The 27,104-nt window shown below is 45.0% G+C and overlaps 1 protein-coding gene across 1 annotated transcript; it reads right to left on the bottom strand.

The window, feature by feature from the left end:
* Positions 1-1,115: 1,115 nt before the first annotated feature.
* Positions 1,116-17,277, bottom strand: c9 (complement component 9). The gene is made up of 12 exons (XM_038989685.1): positions 17,142-17,277; positions 16,906-17,014; positions 16,592-16,745; positions 7,757-7,898; positions 6,264-6,402; positions 5,622-5,855; positions 5,274-5,413; positions 4,980-5,080; positions 3,066-3,197; positions 2,361-2,536; positions 1,621-1,843; positions 1,116-1,502 (listed from the first exon to the last, which is right to left on the bottom strand). Exons 1-12 carry the CDS (start codon positions 17,231-17,233, stop codon positions 1,330-1,332), a joined length of 1,815 nt encoding a protein of 604 aa, XP_038845613.1. The 5' UTR covers positions 17,234-17,277; the 3' UTR covers positions 1,116-1,329.
* Positions 17,278-27,104: the final 9,827 nt, after the last annotated feature.

The following is a 27,104-nucleotide window of genomic DNA, read 5'->3' as shown; positions in this document are numbered from 1 at the left end:
TTGCCTTGACACAATTCTGTCTCGGACCTCTACGGGCAATTCCTTCGACCTCATGGCTTGGTTTTTGCTTTGACATGCACTGTCAAATGTGGGACTTTATATAGATGGGTGTGTGCCTTCCCAAATCATGTCCAATCAATTGAATTTACCACAGGTGGACTCCAATAAAATTGTAGAAACATCTTAAGGATGATCAATGGAAACAGGATGCACCTAAGCTCAATTTCGAGTCTCAAAGCAAAAGGTCTGAATACTTATGTAAATAAGGCATTTCTGTTTTGTTCTTTTATACATTTTCAAAAATGTATAAAAACCTATTTTCGCTTTGTCATTATGAGGTATTGTGTTTAGATTGATGAGGAAAATGTTTTATTTAATCCATTTTAGAATAAGGCTGTAACGTAACAAAATGTGGAAAAAGGGAAGGGGTCTGAATACTTTCTGAATGCACTATATATATATATATATATATATATATACACTGAGTGGACAAAACATTAAGAACAGCTTCCTAATATTGAGTTGCACCCCCCTTTTGCCCTCAGAAAAGCCTCAAATCCTTCTTTAACCTTCAAAAATCTTCCCCTTCTTCTACACTGATTGAAATAGATTTAACAAGTGAACTCAATAAGGGATCGTAGCTTTCACCTGGATACACCTGGTCAGTCTATGTCATGGAAAGAGCAGGTGTCCTTAATGTTTGGTACACTTTGTGCATATTTTAACACGAGAACATTATGGTTCTAGATATTATTTGGTTTCCTGAAGGAAGGATCATTACATTATGATTGCCAAACAACAGCGATAGATTTCGGTTAAAATGCATTAGCATTTCAAGCCTCCATTTCCCTTAACTTCCTGAGATTATAAGATTTTCAAAGATGATCATGAAGACAAACCTAAGGTTTCTAAGGACCATATTAATTGTATTACCCGCTGTTGGCCACAAGGCGGAATCATTTTTCTTGTTAGACGATCAGTCAAAGGAAGCTACTTCAGGTCACAGTCTAGTGAACACTTGAGATTAGGATGAATTTTAAATATGTAATGTAATTGGATGTTTTCATGTTTTGTGTCGATACCTTTCATCATGAACTCTCAATAAAAGGTCAAAGTTGATTGGAAAATGTTTATTTGTAAAACAGAACTAGGCCTACTAGTTTGTGTGTGTGTGTGTCTGGCGCGTGCTTGTGGATGTGTTTGCGTGTGTGTATGAGTGTGAGTGAGTGAGAGAGTGAGTGTGTGTGTATAAGAGTGTGTGTGAGTGTGAGTGTGTGTATGTGAGTGTGTGTGAGTGTGTGTGTGCAAACATATGCACACAGAGTGTGCTCAGCAGTAGTCTTCAGTGACTGTGTCTCCCCTGCAGGTGGCACCAGAGAGGCCCTGTGTGTTACAGCTGCGGGTCCTGATACGTTTTCCTCCACTGCAGCCTGACCAGGCTGCCCAACACGACCAGTTCCCCTCCTGAGGAACACTCTCCACGGGGATTTTACTATTCTTATCTGGAGAAGAAAACTATATTTTCAGCTTGACAGCTTTAACTATATACATAGGACAGTGTGCTTGTGCGTGCATACATGCTTGGGCATGCGTGTGTATACAACGGCTGGCTCCACTCACTGTTATCAGCCTTGGCATCCTGGCAGGCCAGACCTTCAAACTGGGGCAGACAGAGACACAGGCACTTCCCGTCCAGCAGGGCCAGAGAGCCCCCATTGTGACAGGGCTGACACTTGCACACACTGTACTCAGCCTCGTACTCCTGAGTGGCTCTCTGCATGTTAAGCCTCCTGGTGTTGGCATCAGGCATACTCAGTGGGATCAGGGTCTGAATGGGTTCTGGCTACGAGGGGAGATAGACAGTCAGACAGACAGACACACACACGGACACACACACACATACACAGATGTAAATAGTGCAAACATGCACTGAAACGTATTCAGTTGGCCTTGCTGTTATGATGTTTGTTTTCCTGGATGTATTTTGTTTTCAGTTGTTGTTTTCTGTTGTTATTTTCTGTTATTTTCTGTTGTTGTTTCTGTTTTCCTTTGTTTACATTTATTTAGTATTTTGTTCATTTTGTTGGTTGTTGGTGCGTTGGGGAACAGTGGCTTTTGTTCATTTTGTTGGTTGTTGGTGCGTTGGGGGACAGTGGCTTTTGTTGGGGGGGGGGGGGGGGGGGGGTTGTGGCTTCACAGCAGGTACATTGTATGCTTTAATATACATACAGTAGATATTTTTGTATACAAAAATACAACTTTACCAATCCCCTTTTTGGCAATGTAACACCTTCTTTCAGATCTACACAGTATTTATAGGAATGAGACAGTATGGGATGGATTTGGAATTGTGCCCTCACCTCACTTCTGAGGAGTGCAGGGGCATCGCCCACTGTCCGGGCCCAGTTCTGATAGGTCTGTATGTCCATCAGCCCCTCCTTCGTTATCTGGGTTCTCATGGCGACAGCAGTCTCCACGGTTCCGCCCCTGACTACAGTTATCACCTTATCCACTAGCGCCTTGCCCTCCTTCTCAGCTGTGGATACAGAGCCACCATAGGAATCAGGAAGGAGGGTAGGTGTTTTGTGTGCGTGCATACGTGCGTGCGTGCCAGCAGCATACCACCCTGCATGCCACTGCTGGCTTGCCTCTGAAGCTAAGCAGGGTTGGTCCTGGTTGGTTCCTGGATGGGAGACCAGATGCTGCTGGAAGTGGTGTTGGAGGGCCAGTAGGAGACACTCTTGATTGGGGACATTGCCCTGTGTAGGGTGCCGTCTTTCAGATGGGACATTAAACGGGTGTCTTGACTCTCTGTGGTCACTAAGGATCCCTTGGCACTTATCTTAAGAGTAGGGGTGTTAACCCCGGTGTCCTGGCTACATTCCCAATCTGGCCCTCATACCATCAGGGCACCTAATCATCCCCAGCTTCCAATTGGCTCATTCATCCCCCCTCCTCTCCTCTGTAACTATTCCCCAGGTTGTGGCTGTAAATGAGAATGTGTTCTCAGTCAACTTACCTGGTAAAATAAGGGTTAGATAAACGGTATGTTTGTGTTGACGGACCTGTGTTTTTATTCACAGTGTCTTTACAGTATCCCGGTCTGATGTGGGCATCTCCTCCAATCCCGATGTTGGTGTCAAAGTTTCCTGAGATTCCAACTTTAATGCAGTCCTGGAGCTTTCTCTCAGTCAGCTCTATAGGAGAGACAACATTGCTAAAACATCAAATACGGACATCACTGCAAACAGGAGAGGTTTCTATATGGTCTCATTTCATTCATTTTTCCAAATCATTATAAAAAACATTCATATAGAACCAAATATTTTCTCTCTGATCCTCAATACAATCTTGGGCTGTTTTGAATAAGAGCCCTAGTTAGTATTCATGTTTCATGTATCAGTTGTAGCCTCTTAAAGGCCCAGTGCAGTCAAAATTGTGTTTTTCTTATATCATATGTACAACAGCTGATGAAACTAACACTGTAAAGTGTGATTTATTTTATTTTATCAGATGGCACTTGTGAAAGCAAAAGTCCCGACTTTAAATCTTCATCATACTTCTTCTTCTGCACATTACTCCTCTTACACCATTTAAGCTAGAAACGCCATTCAAACTTTAAAATGTGCAGACTGGTCTGGAAGACTGGTGTTAGTTTGTGTGCTTGCATACAACTGTTTGATATTATTTACACTTTTTGTCCATCTTCATTCTCTTTAATTGTGACATCATCACTTCAAACTTCCATTCACTGTAAATGCAACAATGCAACTCTTGACACAAATCAGCTACTTTGGCTAAACACTTATACAAAACACTTATACATCTTCATGTACTTCTCTGCTATTCAAATCTGAAATAATAACATAATTATCTGGTACCGTTACAGCATCAACAACATTTTCTGTAACTTTAAAAAGAACTGACATTTTGACCACTTTCCGAACAAGTTAGACAAGAAGTTAGAGGGTATGGAATCTTCATCCACTTCTCTGCTATTCCAATCAGTCCACGGAACAAAAATATCCGCTACAGATCTGACAATACAGCTGTTTTAGTAACTGCATTAACAATTTTTTGCCAACTTTTTCCTAACAACTGACGTTTTGTCCACTTTCAGAACAAGTTAGACCAAAGTTGAAGTAGACATCTTGGTCTACTTCTGTGCGATACATATCTGGAAATAAGAACAGAAATATCTACTACCAATCAAGAGCTACAGATGTTTTAGTAACCGCATCAACTAATTTAGCTAAGTTCCCACTGTTGAATTAACTGCTATGGAACTTTTCAGAACTTTCAAATGAGAACAATGTGGGAGCACATTCTAAGCATGAGACCATGAGTAAACGTTGTTAGTAATAACACTAATCAGCTTGACCACTTTTCTCAACAATGTGTCGTTGACAAAAACTTAAAGGGTATGACACCTTGGTCTACTTCTCTGATATTCAAATCTGAAATCAGAACAGCAATAACAATAACTACTTAAGTAAAACATTTTAAACTTCTTCCACTACCACAAAAATACTTGTAAAGAGTTTAAAGCAAGTCCCACCAATTTTTCTTCACGGAAAATAACCATCTAGTTTCCTGAAAGTTGCTGGTAAAAAATACACTCTACACAGGAACTTCTAATCAGCAGGTTTGCATTGGCGGGAGTTTCGGCTTACCATGGTGACATCACCATACAGTAAATAGGTTAAATGGCCAATAATGTTCTAAACCTCCCTGCCAATAACAGCTAGTTTTCCGTTTTCCCCTCCCCACTCAGACCACTCCCAGCCAGTCCTATAAAATTATTGGTTGAGAAATAGTTTCTTTCCTAAAAAGTAATTTTTGCCAATCTTAATTGAAATCTATTACAATAAGGTATTTAACTGTTACCCAGAAATGATTTGATATTGATATAAAAACAGCTGCATTGGACCTTTAAGAGTGGTTTTGGTAGAAAGACAACACGATTTTAAGATCCCTACTTTTGTCCTTGATGGTGTCCTGGTTGAGAACGTAGATCAGCTGGTACTCTCCTCCAGACTTCCCATTCCTGGTGTAGTGAGTCCCGTAGTCCTCCAGAAAGCTGCATTCCATTCAATTAAATTCCATTAAATTCCATTCCATTCAACTCAACTCAAAATACTTTATCCATCCCACAATTGTCCAAGCAGGAGTCGGCAAATACATACACAACAATTTATATACAGTATATATCAATTTACATAAGATATAGTCACAAAAACAATGTGTTTCTAGTGTAATGATAACAGTCCAACCTGAAGTACTGTCCTTTCTCATACTCCAGAGGTAGAGACTTGACATGCTCTAGAAACTCCCCAGCCACCTGAAGGTCCCGGGAACGCATCCTATAGGTGCTCAGCTGCACATGGCCGTTCACACGCATGAAACTCTTGTTCTGATTGGACAAGGACCAACATCAATTCATAAATTCAAATCAGGGAGTTTAAACTCAAAGTCAGCCAAGACATTTTAGACTTCCATCAAATATAAAGCCACTGTGATTTACAAGATGGATGAAATAAACAAATACAAGTGGACTGAAAGTACATTATCCATGGGGTACAGAGAGCGTACACTACAGTATAACATGAAGTCTACTGTACCTTGATGGTAGTGTACTCCGAGACCTCCTTGATCATCTGTGTCCTGTCATACTCAGCATCCAACCCAACCCCTCCTGACACAGTCGTATTGGACTTGGCCATAGACTTTTCTGTGGGGGTGAATTTTAAGTTCAACCCAGCGCTCACAGTCAACTTGGTCTCAGTCATCAGTTCCCTCAGGAGGGTGTATGTGTCCTCATAGATCTCTTTGGAAACGGTCTCCTCTGCTATAGTCTGGGATAGACACATGCAGGGGTCAGAGGTCAATCACAAAGGTTTGAATTTGCTGAAGTATTACGTACTGTACTGTCTAATCTTCGAACCCAGAAGCAAATCTCACATGCTCATTGGCCAGCTACTAAACGTTAACAGTCTGTCACAATGTGGAATGGAACTTAGATCAAATATACAGACAACATCATAAAGCCAGAATGGTTTGGGTCAGTGCAATTTAAGAACTGATTTGAAATTACATAAAGATAATGACATAAAGATGATTTGAAATTACAATGCAAGAATTGAAAAGTCACATTTATGGACGGAGACGTGATTCATCTTAGTCTGAAATCTGAGCTGAATATCTCTCAGTTTCAATATTGTTGTACTGAAGTGAGGGCAAATTCCAGGCTAGGCCTTACTCACTTCATAGTTGAGCAAGCCCACGTTCCAAGGCAGCCTGTTGTACTCGTTGTTATTGGTGTTCTTCACCTTGTTGCACATCCCATTGAAGTAGTCGTTGTTGAAGGGGTTTATACGGGGCTCCATGCCCAAGATGTTGATTCTGTCACAGCATAAAGACATAGACACAGAACTTAAAAGAACACTAATATAATATGTATTTCTATGGACATGTTGTAGATCTCTGTATTCAGTCAGGGACCTGAATGGCTGCTGGAGAGCATTCAGGAGCAGACCTGAGTTCAAATAGTATTTGTTTTCTTTACTTTGTGTCTTTGATTGAGTGTGCCTGGAGTCGAGGTTTTCATTTTTGGGACTATTCCATTGATTCTATTGCACCAGGCATACTCAATCAAGTGCAGCTATCATCCCCGTGCTCAAGAAAGGGAAAGTAACTGAACTGAATGACTAGCAATCCGTAGCACTAACTTCTGTCATCATGAAATGCTTCAAAAGGCTAGTCAAAGACTACATCACCTCCTCCCTCCCCTGACACACTCAACCCTCTCCAGTTCGCCTACCGCCCTGACAGATCCACGAACGAAGCAATCACCATTGCACTGCACACTGCCCTCACCCACCTGGACAAAAGGGATGCATACAGTATGTGAGGTTGCTGTTCATTGACTACAGCTCTGTCTTCAATACCATAGTGCCATCTAAACTCATCACAAAGCTCACGACCCTTGGACTAAACTCCTCTCTATGCAACTGGGTCATGGACTTCCTGATGGGTTGCCCCCAGGTGGAATCATTACATCCGCCACAATGATCCTCATCACAGAGGCCCCAACCCACGATTTCGTGATTTCACACAGTTCATCATCAAGTTCGCTGACGACACGACAGTAGTAGGCCTGATTACCAACAATGACGAGACGGCCTACAGAGAGGAGTTAGGCACTCTGACGGCGTGGTACCAGGTAAACAACCTCTCCCTCAACATCAGCAAAACAAAGGAGCTGATTGTGGACTTCAGGAGGAACCAGGTTGGGCACGCCCCATCCACATCAATGGTACCATCGTGGAGATGATACAAAACATAAAGTTCCTCGGCATACACATCTCTGATGAGCTGAAATGGTCAAACCACACGGACACCGTAGTGAAGAAGGCAAGGCAGCAACTCTTCAACCTCAACAACAAACATTTACCCTGCACACCCTCCAATGGACATTTATCATTGTACAGTTTTAAATGTGTATATTATTATTATTATTATTATCGTCTCATTCACTTCTCTTTTTTTGACCTGCACTGTTGGAGCTCGCAGCATAAAAATTGCACTGTAACCTGCGATTCAATCTGCGATCCTGTGCATGTGACTAACAAACTAATCTGAAATATTTATATTTATATTTATTTATAATATTTATAAATATAAATATTTAAAACAAAAATAAATATTTGGTCTGCTACTGTGCAGGTGTTTGAGAGGTGAGTGCTGCTGTGCTGACCCATATCCTGCAGTCCTGCCCTGTTCGTTGGTGTCGTACAACTTTGTGCCACAGGGCTTACGTACGGGCTCACAGTCCTCGTCTGACCCGTCCTCGCAGTCATAGTCTCCGTTACACGACAGTCTCAACTTAATACATGCACCTTCACAAAGAGGGAGAGAGAGCGAGAAACACAGACAGACAGAAACGTGCATGATCAGTGTATGATGACAGTTTTATGCAATTCATTCACTGCAATAGCACTACTGCAACTGTGTAAATTGTATTACTGTTAATAACATAACTTTAGTCCATAGCTGCTCAGAGTAAACGACCTGCCCTGAAATAATGCCACCAGCTTTTATGCACACAGATTCAGCGTCATATTCGATCTGAAAGATGGAGGCACCATTGTGACGGCCCCTCCCTGCTGGGTTTTGCTGTGCTTACTTCCTGCAGGAGATTGGTGGGCGGAGTAGGAGAGGTGTGCGACGCTGGGAGGGTCGTCAGTGCTGATGGGGCACACTTGTCAAAGCTCAGCTGTGGCATAAAGCCACTGTTTCCCCATTCAGCAAGAGATCCCTCTCTCCATGCATACCTTTGGTTGTTTTGATGTGGCTTTGGCAGTTGACACACGTTGGGCAGTGTTAGCTCTTTGTTATTTTTTGTGTGGTGACCGTGGCTGGAGCAGTTGTCTCTGGAGCACATCCGTGGCTCAGAGGGGTAACCAGCTTGCTGGGAGCTTTGTCTGTGACAGCGGGTTAAAGGGCATTAATACCCACCGCCAGTAAGTGCATGAAGACTGGGGTTGAGCTAGTAATAGGTCTTGGGGAAGCTCCACTTGTTTTTTGTTTTTTTCTCTCCTGTGTGGTTGACACTGATTCTGTTTTGTCTGGTTTGGGGTACTCAATTGGGGCGAGAGCAGGTTTTTGTTTGTCCATAGTTGGTTGACTGTTTGACTATGGCTAACATTGAGGAATTATTCAAAGTCCTGAGGGAGGAGCTTCTGGATTGCTATACTAAAGATCAATTGTTACGAATTGCGACATATAACATTGAGGTTGATGATAAACGTCTGAAAGAGACGGTTAAGTCCATACTAAAGGCCAACTTGATTGAATCCGGCTGTCACGATCTTTCAAGATCGAACCCAGAAGCAGACCAGGACAAGGAGCGTAGGAAGAAGGTGAGTATTTATTTACAGTGAAATGTGAAAAGGTAGATATATCCAGATGGCGTAGCGGGCAGCGGTGGTGAGTAGATGAGAGGAAATAGGTGAATCCAATGTAGTAGCAGAATCCTCTGTCAACCAGGCGGGAATGGAGTGAATGATCCAGGTGAGTAACTGAAGACAAAACAAACGGAGGTAAGTTCAAGGCAAGCAATACGTAAATGAAAACAACAAAACAAATTCTATCCAACTGGAGTCTGGTACTCAGGCACAACATACTGTTCATGGCTAACGATCCGGCAGGGAATGGAAGTCAGGTCAGAGCTTTTGAAGGGTAGAGATGATGATCAGGACAGGTGTGCAGATTACTGACGGGAAACAGGTGCGGGTGAAATCAATCTCCCAATGAGCTAATTCGCCCGGCAACCAGACAGGGTGCGTTCCAGGACACCTGAAACACACTCCAGGACAGACACACAGGCAAACCCAGACTCAGGAAGCGGGATTCGTGACAGTACCCCCCCTCCGACGAACGCCACCGGGCGGACTACCTGGAGCGCCAGGATGGAGGCGGTAGAAGTCACGAATCAGGTCGTCATCCAGAATCTGTCGCCGAGGAATCCAACTCCTCTCCTCTGGACCATATCCTTCCCAGTCCACTAGAAACTGGTACCCTCGACCCCGCCGTCTGGAGTCCATGATGCGGCGCACCGTGTAGACAGGACCACCTCCGATCATCCGAGGAGGAGGAGGACGAGGAGGAGGAGGCAACAGAGGACTGAGGTGAACCGGCTTGAGACAGGAGACATGAAAAGTGGGATGCACTCTAAGTGTTGCAGGCAACTTGAGTCGAACCACCACAGGATTTATGATTCTCTCCACTACAAACGGACCAATGAACTTAGGTGACAACTTCCTTGACTCCGTCCGTAGAGGAAGATCCCGTGTAGCCAACCAAACCTTATCTCCAACCGTATAAGCTGGGGCAGGAATACGGCGACGGTTCGCCTGTATCTGATACCGGTCAGAAACTCTAAGGAGAGCCTTCCTGGCCCGATGCCAGGTCCGGTGGCAACGACGAATATGGGTCTGGACAGAGGGAACCGAGAGATCCCTCTCCTGAGAAGGAAACAAAGGAGGTTGGTATCCGTAAAGGCATTGGAAGGGGGACATCCCAGTGGCAGATGAAGGAAGGGTATTATGGGCATACTCAACCCAGGGTAATTGAGATGACCAAGAGGTGGGATCAGAGGAGACAAGACAACGCAGCGTGGACTCCATCTTCTGGTTGGCTCTCTCCGCTTGACCATTAGATTGTGGGTGAAATCCAGAAGTGAGACTGACTGTAGCTCCAATGGCCAAACAGAAGGATTTCCAGACAGCAGAGGTAAACTGAGGACCACGGTCAGACACAATGTCACTGGGCAATCCGTGAACCCTGAAAACCTCCCTGACCAGGATCTCGGACGTCTCCGTAGCCGATGGAAGCTTGGAGAGAGGAACAAAATGAGCAAACTTGCTGAATCTGTCCACAATGGTCAGAATGACCGTGTTCCCAACAGAAGGGGGCAATCCCGTGACAAAATCCAGGGCCAGATGCGACCAAGGTCGCCGAGGAATAGGTAGGGGGTGAAGAAGCCCAGAGCTGGGCCGATTGGTACTCTTGTTCTGGGCACAAACAGGACATGCGGCAACAAACCTCCGGGTATCTTCTCCCATGGCAGGCCACCAAAAACGTCTGCGCAGTAGTGCCATAGTCCGAGCAACGCCAGGGTGACAAGCTATCTTGCTGGCGTGGGACCACTGAAGGACAGCAGAACGGACTGACTCGGGTACGAACAACCGACCGGGTGGACCGTTACCGGGGCCGGGCTGCGTCCGAAGGGCCGCCATCACATCCTCCTCTATCCTCCATGTAACGGCTCCCACGACAACATTCTGGGGAAGAATCGTCTCAGTCTTGACCCCACTCTCCTCCGTCTTAGAGAACATCCGGGACAGGGCGTCCGCCTTCCCGTTCTTAGACCCAGGTCGGAACGTCAGGGAAAAATTGAAACGTCCAAAAAACAAGGCCCACCTAGCCTGACGGGCGTTGAGACGTTTAGCCGATTGTACGTAAGCCAGATTCTTGTGGTCAGTCCAGACCACAAACGGTTGCTCCGCTCCCTCCAACCAGTGCCGCCACTCCTCCAAGGCAAGCTTCACAGCGAGAAGCTCCCGGTTACCCACATCGTAGTTTCTTTCAGCTGGAGAAAGACGACCAGAGTAGAAAGCGCAGGGATGGAGTTTACCGTCAGTGGAGCTACGCTGGGACAGGATGGCGCCCACACCCACATCAGAAGCATCCACTTCCACAACGAACTGACGGGAAGTGTCAGGTTGAGAGAGAATCGGGGCGTTGGTGAATCGGCTCTTCAAGTCCAGAAATGCTCGGTCTGCCTCAGGAGTCCAACAGAACTTTCTGGTGCAAGACGTCAGGGCAGTTAAAGGTGCAGCCACCCGGCTGTAGTCACGGATAAACCTCCGATAAAAATTCGCAAACCCCAGGAATCTCTGGAGCTGCAATCTTGTACCGGGCTGGACCCAATCCCGAACCGCCCGAACCTTCTCTTGGTCCATCTTGATCTCTCCCCTGGATATGATGTACCCGAGGAAGGACGTTGTATGGGCGTGAAAATCACACTTCGCCGCCTTCACGAACAGACGGTTCTCCAATAACCGCTGCAGGACCTGCTTGACATGCAGAACGTGGCTAGAAAGCTCCTTTGAGAAGATGAGGATATCATCCAGGTAAACGAACACAAAAATACCAATCATATCTCTCAAAACGTCATTCACCATACTTTGGAACACCGCCGGAGCGTTGGTCAGTCCAAACGGCATCACCTGGTACTCAAAATGTCCCATCGGAGTATTGAACCCAGTCAACCACTCGTCCCCCTCCTTGATCCGAACCAAATGATAAGCATTACGTAAATCAAGCTTCGTAAAAACCGTAGCACCCTGTAAGGAATCGAAAGCCGAGCTCATCAAGGGCAGGGGATACTTGTTCTTAACCGTAATCTCATTCAAACCCCGATAATCAATACACGGTCGAAGAGAACCATCCTTCTTGCTCACAAAAAAAAATCCTGCTCCCAAAGGTGATGACGATGGCCGAATGAGACCTGTAGCTAGAGACTCCTTGATGTAGGTCTCCAAGGCCTCACGTTCCGGTCGAGAGATACTGTATAACCGTCCCTTGGGAAAGGCAGATCCAGGAAACAGATTAATCGCACAATCATAAGGTCGGTGGGGAGGAAGAGACAGAGCCTTCTGTTTACTGAATACCTCACCCAACTCGTGATATGTTTCTGGAACCAGGGACAAATCAGGAGGAGCAGAGTCACTGACCTGACTGGAAACAGCAGGAGAACAGGCAGTCCTAAGGCAGTTAGCATGACACTCAATGTTCCAACTAGTTACCTTCCCTGTCACCCAATCAAACGAGGGATTGTGTTCCTTCAGCCAGGGGTAACCAAGAACCAGAGGAACATGGGGCGAGGACAAAATGAAGAAAGAGATAAACTCTGAATGATTTCCCGACACCAACATCTTAACCGGTTCAGTCCTCATAGTGATCCGTGCCAGACTACTGCCGTTCAGAGTGGTTGCTTCAATGGCTTCCGGCAATTGCTCCTTGGAAAGCCCCAGCTGTTCCACCAAGTCGGCATCCATAAAGTTGCCATCGGCACCTGAATCGATAAAAGCGTTCAGGTCAAAACTCTGATCCTTATTCATAAGGGTCGCAGGAAAACGGAGTCTGACAAGATCCTTGAGAGATTGAAACTGGCTCGCTAAAATTCCTCCCAAATTTAGCGAGCCGGGCAGTTTAACGGGCGCTGTGGACAAGCGGAGTTGTAATGTCCCGATCTACCACAGTAGAAAGAGCTATTGGTCTCACGTCTACGTTGGCGCTCCTCCTTAGTTAGCCCGTGTCGCCCCACTTGCATTGGTTCAGAATCTGGTGGCAAGACTCCTCCACTAATCCCGTGTGGAGAATAACGATCAATACGTCCTGGTTCACCTCCTGAACCGAATGGTAACCGAGTTACAGATTGATTGGATAGACCCCACTGCTTCTCCCTCCTTCTCTCTCGGACTCTATTATCAACCCGAATAGATAAAGCGACCAAGCTGTCTAAGTCACTAGGCTCTGGATAAGAAATCAGCTCATCCTTAAGTTCATCTGACAACCCCTTGTAAAAAACCGCTTGTAGTGACTCCTCATTCCAACCACTCTCCACAGCCAATGTCCTGAACTCAATCATAAAATCTGCCACACTGCGATCTCCTTGGCGAAGAGAGAACAAACGTTTAGCTGCGTCCTTACCTCGGACTGGATGATCAAAAAGCTTCCTCATCTCTCCCGTGAACTCCTGATATGAAGCCGTGCAGGTTCCCTGTCGTTCCCAAACGGCTGAAGCCCATTCCAGAGCTCTTCCACGCAACAGTTCAATAACCAAGGCTATCCTAGCCTTGTCAGTGGCGTAAGAATGGGGCTGTAGATCAAACACTAACCCACACTGCATAAGAAACGAACGGCATTTTCCCAAATCCCCTTCATATTTATCAGGCGTCGGTACCTTGGGTTCACGAAATGGAACCGCTTCAGACACGGCAGGTGAGATGGGTGAAACCGGTGGTGAATGAATCACCTGCAAACTGAGCTGATCCTGGACTTGTGTCAAGCTAGCAGATAAATTCTGGATCGAACTCGCTATCTCCTGTAGCGCCGTATTGTGTTGTCCCAATTTCTTCTCCTGCAGGGTAATGGCATGGCAAACGGAGTCCAGGTCCGCTGGGTTCATTACTGGCCGGATCGTTCTGTCACGATCTTTCAAGATCGAACCCAGAAGCAGACCAGGACAAGGAGCGTAGGAAGAAGGTGAGTATTTATTTACAGTGAAATGTGAAAAGGTAGATATATCCAGATGGCGTAGCGGGCAGCGGTGGTGAGTAGATGAGAGGAAATAGGTGAATCCAATGTAGTAGCAGAATCCTCTGTCAACCAGGCGGGAATGGAGTGAATGATCCAGGTGAGTAACTGAAGACAAAACAAACGGAGGTAAGTTCAAGGCAAGCAATACGTAAATGAAAACAACAAAACAAATTCTATCCAACTGGAGTCTGGTACTCAGGCACAACATACTGTTCATGGCTAACGATCCGGCAGGGAATGGAAGTCAGGTCAGAGCTTTTGAAGGGTAGAGATGATGATCAGGACAGGTGTGCAGATTACTGACGGGAAACAGGTGCGGGTGAAATCAATCTCCCAATGAGCTAATTCGCCCGGCAACCAGACAGGGTGCGTTCCAGGACACCTGAAACACACTCCAGGACAGACACACAGGCAAACCCAGACTCAGGAAGCGGGATTCGTGACACCGGCATTCTAATGGAGTTGTTTTCTCCTGGTTTGGCTACATTTCGGTCCACTACAAACGCCCCTAATCGTGTCTTATCTTTTGAACAGCAAAAGGAACTGTTGTTGCTACAACTAGAGCATGATAGGCTGAAACAGCAACAAGCCTTGGAAAAGGAGTTGGAGGTAGAAAGGTTTAAACAGGAAACGGAGCGTGCCAAACTGACGCTGCAACAAGTCCGTTTAGATTTGGTCAGAGATGGTAAGCTCTCTGACATGTCTCTTAATGACAGTTACGGTGATTTCTCCGGAGTTCGTGCTCAGCTTTCCTTCGATGTAGCTGGAAAATTGAGGCTCCGGCTGAAATTCAGTGACAAGGGTAGCAGATTCCACGAATTGGCCTGACACCGACCGTAAGTTGATGTTTCAATGTGTGCTAACTGGAAATCACAAGAGGCCTACTCGGCTCTTAACGTTGCTGACAGCCAAAACTATGGCAAAGTTAAAGCTGCTGTGTTGCACGCCTATGAGTTAGTTCCTGAAGCATATCGCCAGCGGTTTAGAACCTGGAAAAAAGCTAACAGACTTTTATGTTGAGTTCGCACGGGATTTGCACACCCAGTTTAATTGATGGTGCACTTCGTTAGATGTTACAACCTACGAGCAGTTGAGCTGGAGCAGTTCAAAGATTGTCTCTGACCGCCTTGCCACATACATAAATGAGCATAAGGTGCAGACCGCCTCGGAGGCTGCCGTGTTGGCTGATGAATATGTGCTCAGGCATAAAGGTCACTTTGGGGAACCCGTCTTGGCAGTGATGGTCGCAGGGATAGTTTTGGGACTAAATTCTTTCCTACTGGGCCTGACCTTGTCTCAAGGGTTGACTGTAGTTCCCATGTGAAATCAGATCATGGCAAAATTTGCAATTACTGCTGTGGTAAAGGTCATTGGAAAAATGAATGCCCTGTCCTTAGAGTTAAAGCTAGGCCTTCTGGGGTTAATGTGCCCGTAAAGCCTACGGCATTAGCGGCACTTGCTTCTAAGTTAAGGGATTCAATTGTTCCACCTCAGGACTAGTTAAAAGAACCATTGGGTATGGTTGACAGTGCATCCATCTATTAACCGTTCATTACTGAGGGTTACGTATCCCTGATAGGTAACCAAGAGAGTGTCCCGGATGAGCACCCACTTGTTACAACCTGGCTGAAGATTGTAACAAATAATGGGAAACCACACACTGAGTAAAGGAATAACAAAATTAATTTATTCCATACATAAAGTAAACACTCTCAACAATAATCAAATGAGGCAGGAAGGTCAGTAAATTAGGTGTCAACTGCCAAAGCCACAACAAAACAACCAAAGGTATGCATGGTGAGAGGAATCTCTTGCTGAATGGGGAAAAAATGGCTTTAGCTGAGCTTTCACAAGTGTGCTCCATCAGCACTGACGACACTCCCAGCTCCGCCCACCTCTACTACTCCACGAAATGCACCAGCCACTTTTCAACGCCTTATGAACAGGGTTGTTTCTGGTTTGGAGGGATGTGCTGTGTACCTCGATGATGTAGTTGTGTACAGCAATACATGGGAACAACACTTGTGCCGTGTAGCAGCACTGTTTGGTTGCCTGGCAGAAGCTCGACTTACCATTAACTTGGCAAAGTATGAGTTTGCCAGGGGAACTGTGACATACCTTGGTAAAGTTGTCGGTCAGGGGGAAGTACGGTCGGTACGCACTAAAGTTTTGGCCATTGATCACTACTCACCTCCAACCACTAAAAAAGATCTCCAGCGTTTTTGTGGGATGGTCGGCTACAACCGCAGTTTTGTAAGAATCTTTCGACTGAGGCCGCACCCCTTACTGACTTGCTTAAGGCAAAGGCCCACTTTGTCTGGTCTCCATTATGTCAATGGTCATTTGAGGATGTTAAAGCTCTTCTCAGTACTGCTCCTGCAGGAGATTGGTGGGCGGAGTAGGAGAGGTGGGCGGAGCTGGGAGGGTTGTCAGTGCTGATGGAGCGCACTTGTCAAAGCTCAGCTCTGGCATTAAGCCACTGTTTCCCCATTCAGCAAGAGATTCCTCTCTCCATGTTGACATCTAATTTACTGACCTTCATCTGATTATTGTTGTGAGTGTTTACTTAATTTATGGAATAAATTAATTTGGTTATTCCTTAACTCAGTGTGTGGTTTCCCATTGTTTGTTACAATCTTGAGCCAGGTTGTAACACCATACACAGACATACTCATGGCTATGACCTAATTGGGAGGTACAGTACCTGATTCACAAGTGAACTCAGTGCTGGAGCACTCAGAGGGCAGGGCCTGTTCACACACAGCATCGCTGGTGCACGCCTGCTGCTCTCCTATTGGCTGTCCTTGACAGGGCTTCCCACCGAATTGGCCGAACACCTCCACACTCCGAGAACGGTGCTGCCAACATGACAGAGTTCACACACTTAAGGAGCATACAAACTTTCACTCATGCTTTTTAAGCCATGAATAATTTGAGACTGACATTTGAGAAAAATGAGAGACTGGGAGGCCAAATTGCTAGGCCCTGATCTGTATATTTTATTAATCTGAGACCCACCCGTATCTTGGTGCAGCTGTTACAGGGGGTCCACTCAGACCAGCGGCTCCAGACACAGTCCACCGGGTCGGGGGGAGCCACCTTGACCTCCCGAGTGTCCCGTTTTCCTCTATGGGTTACACACACAAGGTTCAGAGCTCAGATTACTAGAATACGTGTCCTCTAATTGTATTTTGTGTAATGAGAGAATAAACAAGTGTAATGAGAGTATTTTGTGTCAAATAGAGCATACGTACATTCTGTTTTCATCACCAGACACGGACACAGCCACAGCCACAGCCACAGCACAGAACCCCAGGAGAAGAGCAGCAGCTACCTCAGTCCTCATAACGGCAGAATGATAAACAGAAGGTTGGTATGTCTTGCTTTATATGTTCGACCTTTCTGTTAATGATTGCAGAACAAATCGATAGTTTGGATCTTGATTTATGGAAAAACGCAACCCAGAGTGTTATCAGTGGACTCATGGTAGAGTTAGTGGACAATCCCCTATTTCACAATTTATTACAATTATTGTGTATTAGAATAAATGGACAGAAGATTTTCGAAATACAGTGTCTTTTACATTTTTCTATCCAACATATTATCCAAACACATGATACATTTCTGAAATCATCAAGAGGTTTCCTGATCACACAAAAATGACAAATGTTAATATCATATTCATAGGAGGCATTATACACCCATTTGTGTACTCTGAGCCAAAACCATATTTTCAGTTTGGGACAGTTTATTTCTTGGTCTGACAAGTGAAAATCTAAACTATTGTTATTAAGCCCTTGCAGAGACACCACATGATCAAAATCACATCACTTCATTGGTGTGACCTTATAGAGGAGGGAAAAGCAAGCTTCAAACAGGAAGCTCACCTCTGTGAAGAACACAGTGAGATCAGTGACAGCTTTTATAAAGGTTATAAAACTGTCATAAATAATGCACCGTGCCAAACTGTGATGTAAATGTGCATACTATGTACTGGTGCATCAAAATAAAATAAAATGTTGCCAATATTATGTTAAAATGTAATTCAGTAATTTTTTGTTGTACCGCTTTACCAACCATAGCTAGCTAAAGTAGGACAGCATAGCTAGCTAAAGTAGAACAACATGGAGTAGCTAAAGTAGGACAGCATAGCTAGCTAAAGTAGAACAACATGGAGTAGCTAAAGTAGGACAGCATAGCTAACTAAAGTATAACAACATGGAGTAGCTAAAGTAGGGCAGCATAGCTAGCTAAAGTAGGACAACATAGCTAGCTAAAGTAGGACAACATGGAGTAGCTAAAGTAGGACAGCATAGTTAGCTAAAGTAGAACAACATGGAGTAGCTAAAGTAGGACAACATGGAGTAGCTAATGTAGGACAGCATGCAAGCTAAAGTAGGACAACATGGAGCAGCTAAAGCAGGACAGTCTTATAGGCTTTTCCAATGGATGAAAGAGATCCAGTTTACATCAGGGACCCCCTGTACTCAGGTTAGGCAGAGCTCTGGTTCTCATAGTACTATATCCAGTTTAATTTACATTTATTGGCACCAAACAGAACTATTGTAGGCCTACTGTATCTACCATTAACAAATTATTACAATTAGCTACGTCTAACATCTGCAAAGTTATTGATGCAAGAGTGTTACGGGAAAATGTCCGCTGTCCCCCTGACCACTGGAGTTTGTGGAAATAGAAGAGCAAATATTTAAATAGTTCCTTTGTTTGTAGAAACTTGTGACGCAATGGTATTATTGACAAGATAAAAGTCCAACAAAAATTTTGGGCCAGTTTTCCATTCTGGGAAAGCATTCCCATTAAACTGTTTTTAGTCCAGGCTGGACTAAGCTTAATCTGTGTCTTGAAACCTGGCCCTAAATCATTTATAAAATAGCCTCCAACACTCTACTCAACAAATTGGATGCAGTCTATCACACTGCCATCCGTTTTGTCACCAAAGCCCCATATACTACCCACCACTGTGACCTGTACGCTCTCGTTGGCTGGCATCTACAAGTCTCTGTTAGGTAAAGCCCCACCTTATCTCAGCTCACTGGTCACCATAGCAGCACCCACCCGTAGCACGCGCTCCAGCAGGTATATCTCACTGGTCACCCCCAAAGCCAATTCCTCCTTTGGCCGCCTCTCCTTCCAGTTCTCTGCTGCCAATGACTGGAACGAACTGCAAAAATCACTGAAGCTGGAGACTCATATCTCCCTCACTAGCTTTAAGCACCAGCTGTCAGAGCAGCTCACAGATAACTGCACCTGTACATAGCTCATCTGTAAACAGCCCATCCAACTACCTCATCCCCATTCTGTATTTATTTATTTATCTTGCTCCTTTGCACCCCAGCATCACTACTTGCACATTAATCTTCTGCACATTGCTATATTGTAATTACTTCGCCACCATGGCCTATTTATTGCCTTACCTCCCTTATCTTACCTCATTTGCACTCACTGTATATATACTTTTTCCCGCTACTGTATTATTGACTGTATGTTTGTTTATTCCATGTGTAACTCTGTGTTGTTGTATGTGTCGAAGTGCTGTGCTTTATCTTGGCCAGGTCGCAGTTGTAAATGAGTACTTGTTCTCAACTTGCCTACCTGGTTAAATTAAATAAAATTAAAAAATAAAATCTGTCTCCCACAAACAGGGAGGGCCATCTGTGTCTCTAATGTGTGTTGTTTAACAAATGTCCACAAGGTGGCAACCCTAGACAGATCTGAAGTCTGTGGAGATCATTTTGCCTCAGTCTGTGAAACTGTGAACTCATTATGCATTACAGTGGCTTTTAAAACATCCTGCAACAACATTACAAATGTTCCACTCTGGTTCTTTTTCCTCATCTTTTCGTGTCATATTTAAAAACATTTGCAATCACTGCAATGTCTGTTTACATTTGCTGCCCTCCTGTAGGCATTTATGGAGAAACCACAGTAGGCCTATTGAGCAACATGGCTAAAGTACAGTACATTAAAACATAGCCTAACACAAAAAAAGTTAGCTTCTGAGAACATTTCAGAATATTCTACAGAATGTTCTATGGAATGATCTAGCCGTCATGTGATCTGATCGTTCAGGAAGCAGGAGTTTTCTGTGTTTAGATAAATGAGAGAAGAGAGAACAAGAGATGTTAGGGCAAGAGAGAGAAAGGCTCATTGTCAGCACGGTATGCTATTGGATGGAAGCTCTTTTACACTGAAGGGGTTTGTTTAAGTCTGGTTTGATCTGGTTTTATTTAATGGTGGATTATTTCATGTTGAAGAAATGTTGGTCACATATTTATTGTGAGTATTGCTATGTGTGTAAAAGTGTAATTATTTGGTTAATGTACTGACCTTATGTCATGAAATAAAACTCCCAGCCCAAGCTGCTAGCAATTGATGAGGAGTTAGCAGTAAGCTGCGAGCAATTCTTTAACCAAAGCAACCCTCCTTCTAACCCCTACCGCCCCTCCAGTCAATTTGGAGGCTGCCCGCTCCTGACTCCTCCTCTCCTCCTTTCCTCCCCTCCTCCTCTCCTCTCCTCCTCTCCTCCTCTCCTCCCCTCTGCCCCTCCTCCGCTCCTACCCTCTGCCGCTCCTCCCATCTTCCCCTCCTCCTTTCCTCCCCTCCTCCGGTGCTCCCCTCTTCCCCTCCACCTTTCCTCCCCTCCTCCGCTCCTCCCCTCTTCCCTGAGCCGTGATAAATGACAGGCAGAGAGAGAGGTAGAACAGAGGCCATCTGGCCAGGGTGTGTGTACACGCCCGTGCATGCATGTGTGTGTGTCTCCCTCTTAGGTCCTGCCTGAGAGGCACAAATATGTGCTGAAGTCGCCATTTTTCACCGGGCTCTACCGCTGCAGCCGGTTTCCTCCCAGCCTTCTCAGGAAGCCAGAGGGGAGGCAAGGTGCTGCTTGGTCAAGGTTTCTCCTCACTAGAAAGACTTCCTGATTTAGAGGGGGGGTTGGGTCAGTGTCATCAGCAGGAACAGAGTTTGAGCAATGATGTATAACATTATAGGATATGTAGAAACATCTCTACTCAAAAGAAGTAAGAAAGTGAAAAGATGAATCATGGTTCAAAGCCAGACATAGTTCAACATCACCAGTAGTACCTTAGAGTGTACTCTAATAGAGAAAAAATGCTTTATACTCTGTCTTCCATAGGGGGTGGCAGCCAGAGGGCCATGGGACCCAGTCAGATAATAAACCAGTCCAGGATTCAAAGTAGACATTCAGGGAGACCAGGATAAGAAGCATATCAACTTCTCCTCTGGCACAGTCAGAAGACTAAAATAAGAAAAAAAGTCAAAGGAAGAAGACTCCCTCAATTATGGAGTTAATTGTCTCCTTTGGATCCAGGCTGTGATCTGATTGGCGCCTTTGGGTTCAGGCTGTGATCTGATTGGGTCCTTTGGGTCCAGGCTGACGCTGTGGTCAGGTGGCCAGAGGTGATGCCAGAAATCACTCCTTACATTGTTCCTGCGGGGACTGTAGCCTTCCTGTGGTATACTTGAGTCAGCTGCACTGCTGTGGACATGGCTATTGGCTAGTTCCCAGGTACAATTGGTTTTAAAAAATTACATGGAACTCTTACTCATCACATTCAGCAGAATTTCATCAGCAGAATCATTTATCAGAATAATTTAGTAGAATAATTTAGCAGAATAATTTAGCAGAATCATTCAGCAGAATCATTCGAATCATGGCTAATACATCAATCTGAATTGGTATCTCTTGTTTGGATCCTATTCGTTGCAGGTTTGGCACACATTGCCTTCATAGTGCAATACTACAGAGCACTGGTCAAAAGTAGTACACTATTTAAGGAGCCATTTGAGACGCAGCCTTGATGTCTGTTCACTAAATCACATTCCCAAAATATAGATTGTGGAATGTTTATTCAACTTTGTGTGTTGTTGTTATCTCTGTCGCCACAGACGTCAGTTCAATTTCTAGTTTTGATTTACATTTGTTTGAGTTGTCAACTAATGTGAATTCAGCATGAAATCAACAAAGAATATCACCATGCCATTGGATTTATGTTTAAAGTTGGGTGAAAAAAAGACAAAATGCTCCTACGTTGACTCTGCAAATCCAATCAGTTTTCCACATTGATTCAACATCATCACATAGATCTTTGGGTTTGAAATGACGTGGAAACAACGTTGATTCAACAGTTTTGGCCCAGTGGGTGGATACTAGACAGGGAAGTTGGGACATGTAATAAGAACAATCCAGGTTTTATTTTTGATACTGTCGCAAAGCTAACTAAAAAGCAGCATTCCCCAAGAGAGGATGGCTTTCACTTCAGCAGTGATAAATTCATTAACTTCTTTGAGGAAAAGATCATGATCAGTAGAAAGCAAATTACCGACTCCTCTTTAAATCTGCGTATTCCTCCAAAGCTCAGCTGTCCTGAGTCTGCACAACTCTGCCAGGACCTAGGATCAAGGGAGACACTCAAGTGTTTAAGTACTATATCTCTTGACACAATTATGAAAATAATCATGGCCTCTAAACCTTCAAGCTGCATACTGGACCCTATTCCAACTAAACTACTGAAAGAGCTGCTTCCTGTGCTTGGCCTTCCTATGTTGAACATAATAAACGTCTCTCTATCCACCGGATGTGTACCAAACTCACTAAAAGTGGCAGTAATAAAGCCTCTCTTGAAAAAGCCAAACCTTGACCCAGAAAATATTTAAAAAACTCTCGGCCTATATCGAATCTCCCATTCCTCTCAAAATAAAATGTAAAAGCTGTTGCGCAGCAACTCACTGCCTTCCTGAAGACAAACAATGTATACGAAACGCTTCAGTCTGGTTTTAGACCCCAACATAGCACTGAGACTGCACTTGTGAAGGTGGTAAATTACCTTTTAATGGCATCAGACCGAGGCTCTGCATCTGTCCTCGTGCTCTTAGACCTTAGTGCTGCTTTTGATACCATCGATCACCACATTCTTTTGGAGAGATTGGAAACCCAAATTGGTCTACACGGAGAAGTTCTGGCCTGGTTTAGGTCTTATCGGTCGGAAAGATGTCAATTTGTCTCTGTGGATGGTTTGTCCTCTGACAAATCAAATGTAAATTTCAGTGTTCCTCAAGGTTCTGTTTTTGGACCACTATTGTTTTCACTATATATTTTACCTCTTGGTGATGTCATTCGGAAACATAATGTTAACTTTCACTGCTATGCGGATGACACACAGCTGTACATTTCGATGAAACATGGTGAAGCCCCAAAATTGCCCTCGCTGGAAGCCTGTATTTCAGACATAAGGAAGTGGATGGCTGCAAATGTTTTACTTTTAAACTCAGACAAAACAGAGATGCTTGTTCTTGGTCACAAGAAACAAAGAGATCTTCTGTTGAATCTGACAATTAATCATGATGGTTGTACAGTCGTCTCAAATAAAACTGTGAAGGACCTCGGCGTTACTCTAGACACTGATCTCTCTTTTGACGAACATATCAAGACTGTTTCAAGGACAGCTTTTTTCCATCTACATAACATTGCAAAAATCAGAAACTTTATGTCCAAAAATTATGCAGAAAAATGAATACATGCTTTTGTCACTTCTAGGTTAGACTACTGCAATGCTCTACTTTCCGGCTCCCTGGATAAAGCACTAAATAAACTTCAGTTAGTGCTAAACACGGCTGTTAAATCTTGACTAGAACCAAAATAATGTATCATATTACTCCAGTGCTTCCTGTTAAGGCAAGGGCTGATTTCAAGGTTTTACTGCTAACCTACAAAGCATTACATGGGCTTGCTCCTACCTATCTTTCCGATTTGGTCCTGCCGTACATACCTACACGTACGCTACGGTCACAAGACGCAGGCCTCCTAACTGTCCCTAGAATTTCTAAGCAAACAGCTGGAGGCAGGGCTTTCTCCTATAGAGCTACATTTTTATGGAATGGGCTGCCTACCCATGTGAGAGACGCAGACTCGGTCTCAACCTTTAAGTCTTTACTGAAGACTCATCTCTTCAGTAGGTTCTATGATTGACTGTAGTCTGGCCCGGGAGTGTGAAGGTGAACGGAAAGGCACTGGAGCAACGATCCGCCCTTGCTGTCTCTGCCTGGCCGGTTCCCCTCTCTCCACTGGGATTCTCTGCCTCTAACCCTATTACAGCGGCTGAGTCACTGGCTTACTGGTGCTCTTCCATGCCGTCGCTAGGAGGGGTGCGTCACTTGAGTGGGTTGAATCACTGACGTGATCTTCCTGTCTGGGTTGGCGCCCCCCCTTGGGTTGTGCCGTGGCGGAGATCTTTGTGGGCTATACTCGGCCATGTCTCAGGATGGTAAGTTGGTGGTTGAAGATATTCCTCTAGTGGTGTGGGGGCTGTGCTTTGACAAAGTGGGTGGGGTTATATCCTGCCTGTTTGGCCCTGTCCGGGGGTATCGTCGGATGGGGCCACAGTGTCTCCCGATCCCTCCTGTCTCAGCCTCCAGTATTTATGCTGCAGAAGTTTATGTGTCGGGGGGCTAGGGTCAGTCTGTTATATCTGGAGTATTTCTGCTGTCTTATCTGGTGTCTTGTGTGAAATTAAGTATGCGCTCTCTAATTCTCTCTCTCTTTCTCTCTTTCTTTCATTCTTTCTCTCTCTCTCGGAGAACCTGAGCCCTAGGACCATGCCTCAGGACTACCTGGCCTGATGACTCCTTGCTGTCCCCAGTCCACCTGGCCGTACTGCTGCTCCAGTTTCAACTGTTCTTCCTGCGGCTATGGAACCCTGACCTGTTCACCGGACGTGCTACCTGTCCTAGACCTGCTGTGTTCAACTCTCTAGAGACAGCAGGAGCGGTAGAGATACTGAATGATCGGCTATGAAAAGCTAACTGACATTTACTCCTGAGGTACTGACCTGTTGCAGCCTCGACAACCACTGTGAATATTATTATTTAACCCTGCTGGTCATCTATGAACATTTGAACATCTTGGCAATGTTCTGTTATAATCTCCACCCGGCACAGCCAGAAGAGGACTGGCCATCCCTCATAGCCTGGTTCCTCTCCAGGTTTCTTCCTAGGTTCTGGCCTTTCTAGGGAGTTTTTCCTAGCCACCGTGCTTCTACACCTGCATTGCTTGCTGTTTGGGGTTTTAGGCTGGGTTTCTGTACAGCACTTTGAGATATCAGCTGATGTAAAAAGGGCTTTATAAATACATTTGATTTGAAAATTTGATTTATATCATTTGGGAAAATGGTATGTACAGTAGTAGGTACAGTATATAAGGATGGACAATGTCGAGAATACAGTTTATACATACCCATTGAGTAAACAACAGTATATAAACAGTATATGAAGTGACCAGCGTTCAATGACTCTTTATGTATGAGGCATTAGACTCAAGGTGCGGGGTAGAGTACCGGGCAGGTAGCTGGTTAGTGATGCTGTTCAACAATCTGAGGGCCTCGGTCATCTCATTAATAGGGAGGAAACAGTAAACTGAATAAAATAGATGACCAAGTTAGTATTCGTTAATAGATTATACTTTCTCCTAGCCTGTTCTGTCTCAGCCTGGCTCCCAGACTAGACGCAGCATGTCTAGCATTAATGTACATCTGTGACACTCAAATTAGTATGATATATTACGTTTGGTTACATAAGACAGAAACAAAAGGAGGGAGGTTGTTCGGGGAGGACAGTGGGGCATATAACGAGAACGTGGAAGACGGGTGGGCGTATAATGAGAACGTGGAGGACGGTGTGGCATATAATGAGAATGTGGAGGACGGGTGGGCGTATAATGAGAACGTGGAGGACGGGTTGGCGTATAACGAGAACGTGGAGGACGGGTGGGCGTATAACGAGAACGTGGAGGACGGGTGGACGTATAACGAGAACGTGGAGGACGGGTGGGCGTATAACGAGAACGTGGAGGACGGGTGGGCGTATAATGAGAACGTGGAGGACGGGTGGGCGTATAATGAGAACGTGGAGGACGGGTTGGCGTATAACGAGAACGTGGAGGACGGTGTGGCATATAATGAGAACGTGGAGGACGGGTGGGCGTATAATGAGAACGTGGAGGACGGGTTGGCGTATAACGAGAACGTGGAGGACGGGTGGGCGTATAACGAGAACGTGGAGGACGGGTGGGTGTATAACGAGAACGTGGAGGACGGGTGGGCGTATAACGAGAACGTGGAGGACGGTGTGGCATATAATGAGAACGTGGAGGACGGGTGGGCGTATAATGAGAACGTGGAGGACGGGTTGGCGTATACTGAGAATGTGGAAGACGGGTGGGTGTATAACGAGAACGTGGAGGGCGGGTGGGCGTATAACGAGAACGTGGAGGACGGGTGGGCGTATAACGAGAACGTGGAGGACGGGTGGGCGTATGACGAGAACGTGGAAGACGGGTGGACGTATAACGCAAACGTGGAGGACGGGTGGGCATATAACGTGAACGTGGAGGTTGCGTGTTCGAATCACATTAGGGACAACTTATGCATTTTAGCTGATTAGCAACTTTACAACTACTTAACATGCTAGCTAACCTTTCCCCTAAGCCTAAGCCTAAGCTTAACTCTAAACCCTAACCTTAACCCCTAACACCTAGCCTAGCTAACATTTGTCACCTAGCTAATGTTAGCCACAACATATTGGAATTCATATAAGATATCATATGAATTTGCGATTCGGAACAAATTGTACGAATTGCAATTAGTAACATATCATACGAATTGTAATTCCTAAAATATCATAAGAAATGGATGATGGACATCCACAAATTACAAAACGTAACATATCAAATTAAATGGAGAGAGACAGATTTACATTTACTATGTTACGTCTACCCCTGAGTCCGGGTTGGTCTTAAAGCATTTTGCCCATTAACCAATCAGGGGCCCATAAGGCTCTGGTTAAAAGTAGTGCACTATAGTATGTAGGGGATACGGTTCCATTTTGGACGAAGCCACTGGCTATCCATTCCAGAGGTCACAGGAATGGGAAAAAGGGAAAAGAGGTTCTTCCTCAGCTTGACAGTGATCTGGTTCAGAGAGGCTCTTCTCCCTAACTCCTCCTAAACAACATCCTCTGTCAGCAGATCTACACAGGAAACGTAGCCAGGAAGGAAAGCTTCCCTCTGTCTAATTCTCTCCCCTGCTCTGTCTCCTAAGGCTAGTCTGGAATCACACACACACACACACACACACGCACGCACGCACGCACGCACGCACGCACGCACGCACGCACGCACGCAC

Source organism: Salvelinus namaycush, chromosome 3 (assembly GCF_016432855.1).
Source record: "Salvelinus namaycush isolate Seneca chromosome 3, SaNama_1.0, whole genome shotgun sequence".
Classification (NCBI taxonomy): domain Eukaryota; kingdom Metazoa; phylum Chordata; class Actinopteri; order Salmoniformes; family Salmonidae; genus Salvelinus; species Salvelinus namaycush.
Note: the sequence above shows the minus strand (reverse complement) of the source record. Positions and strands in the feature narration are given on the sequence as shown.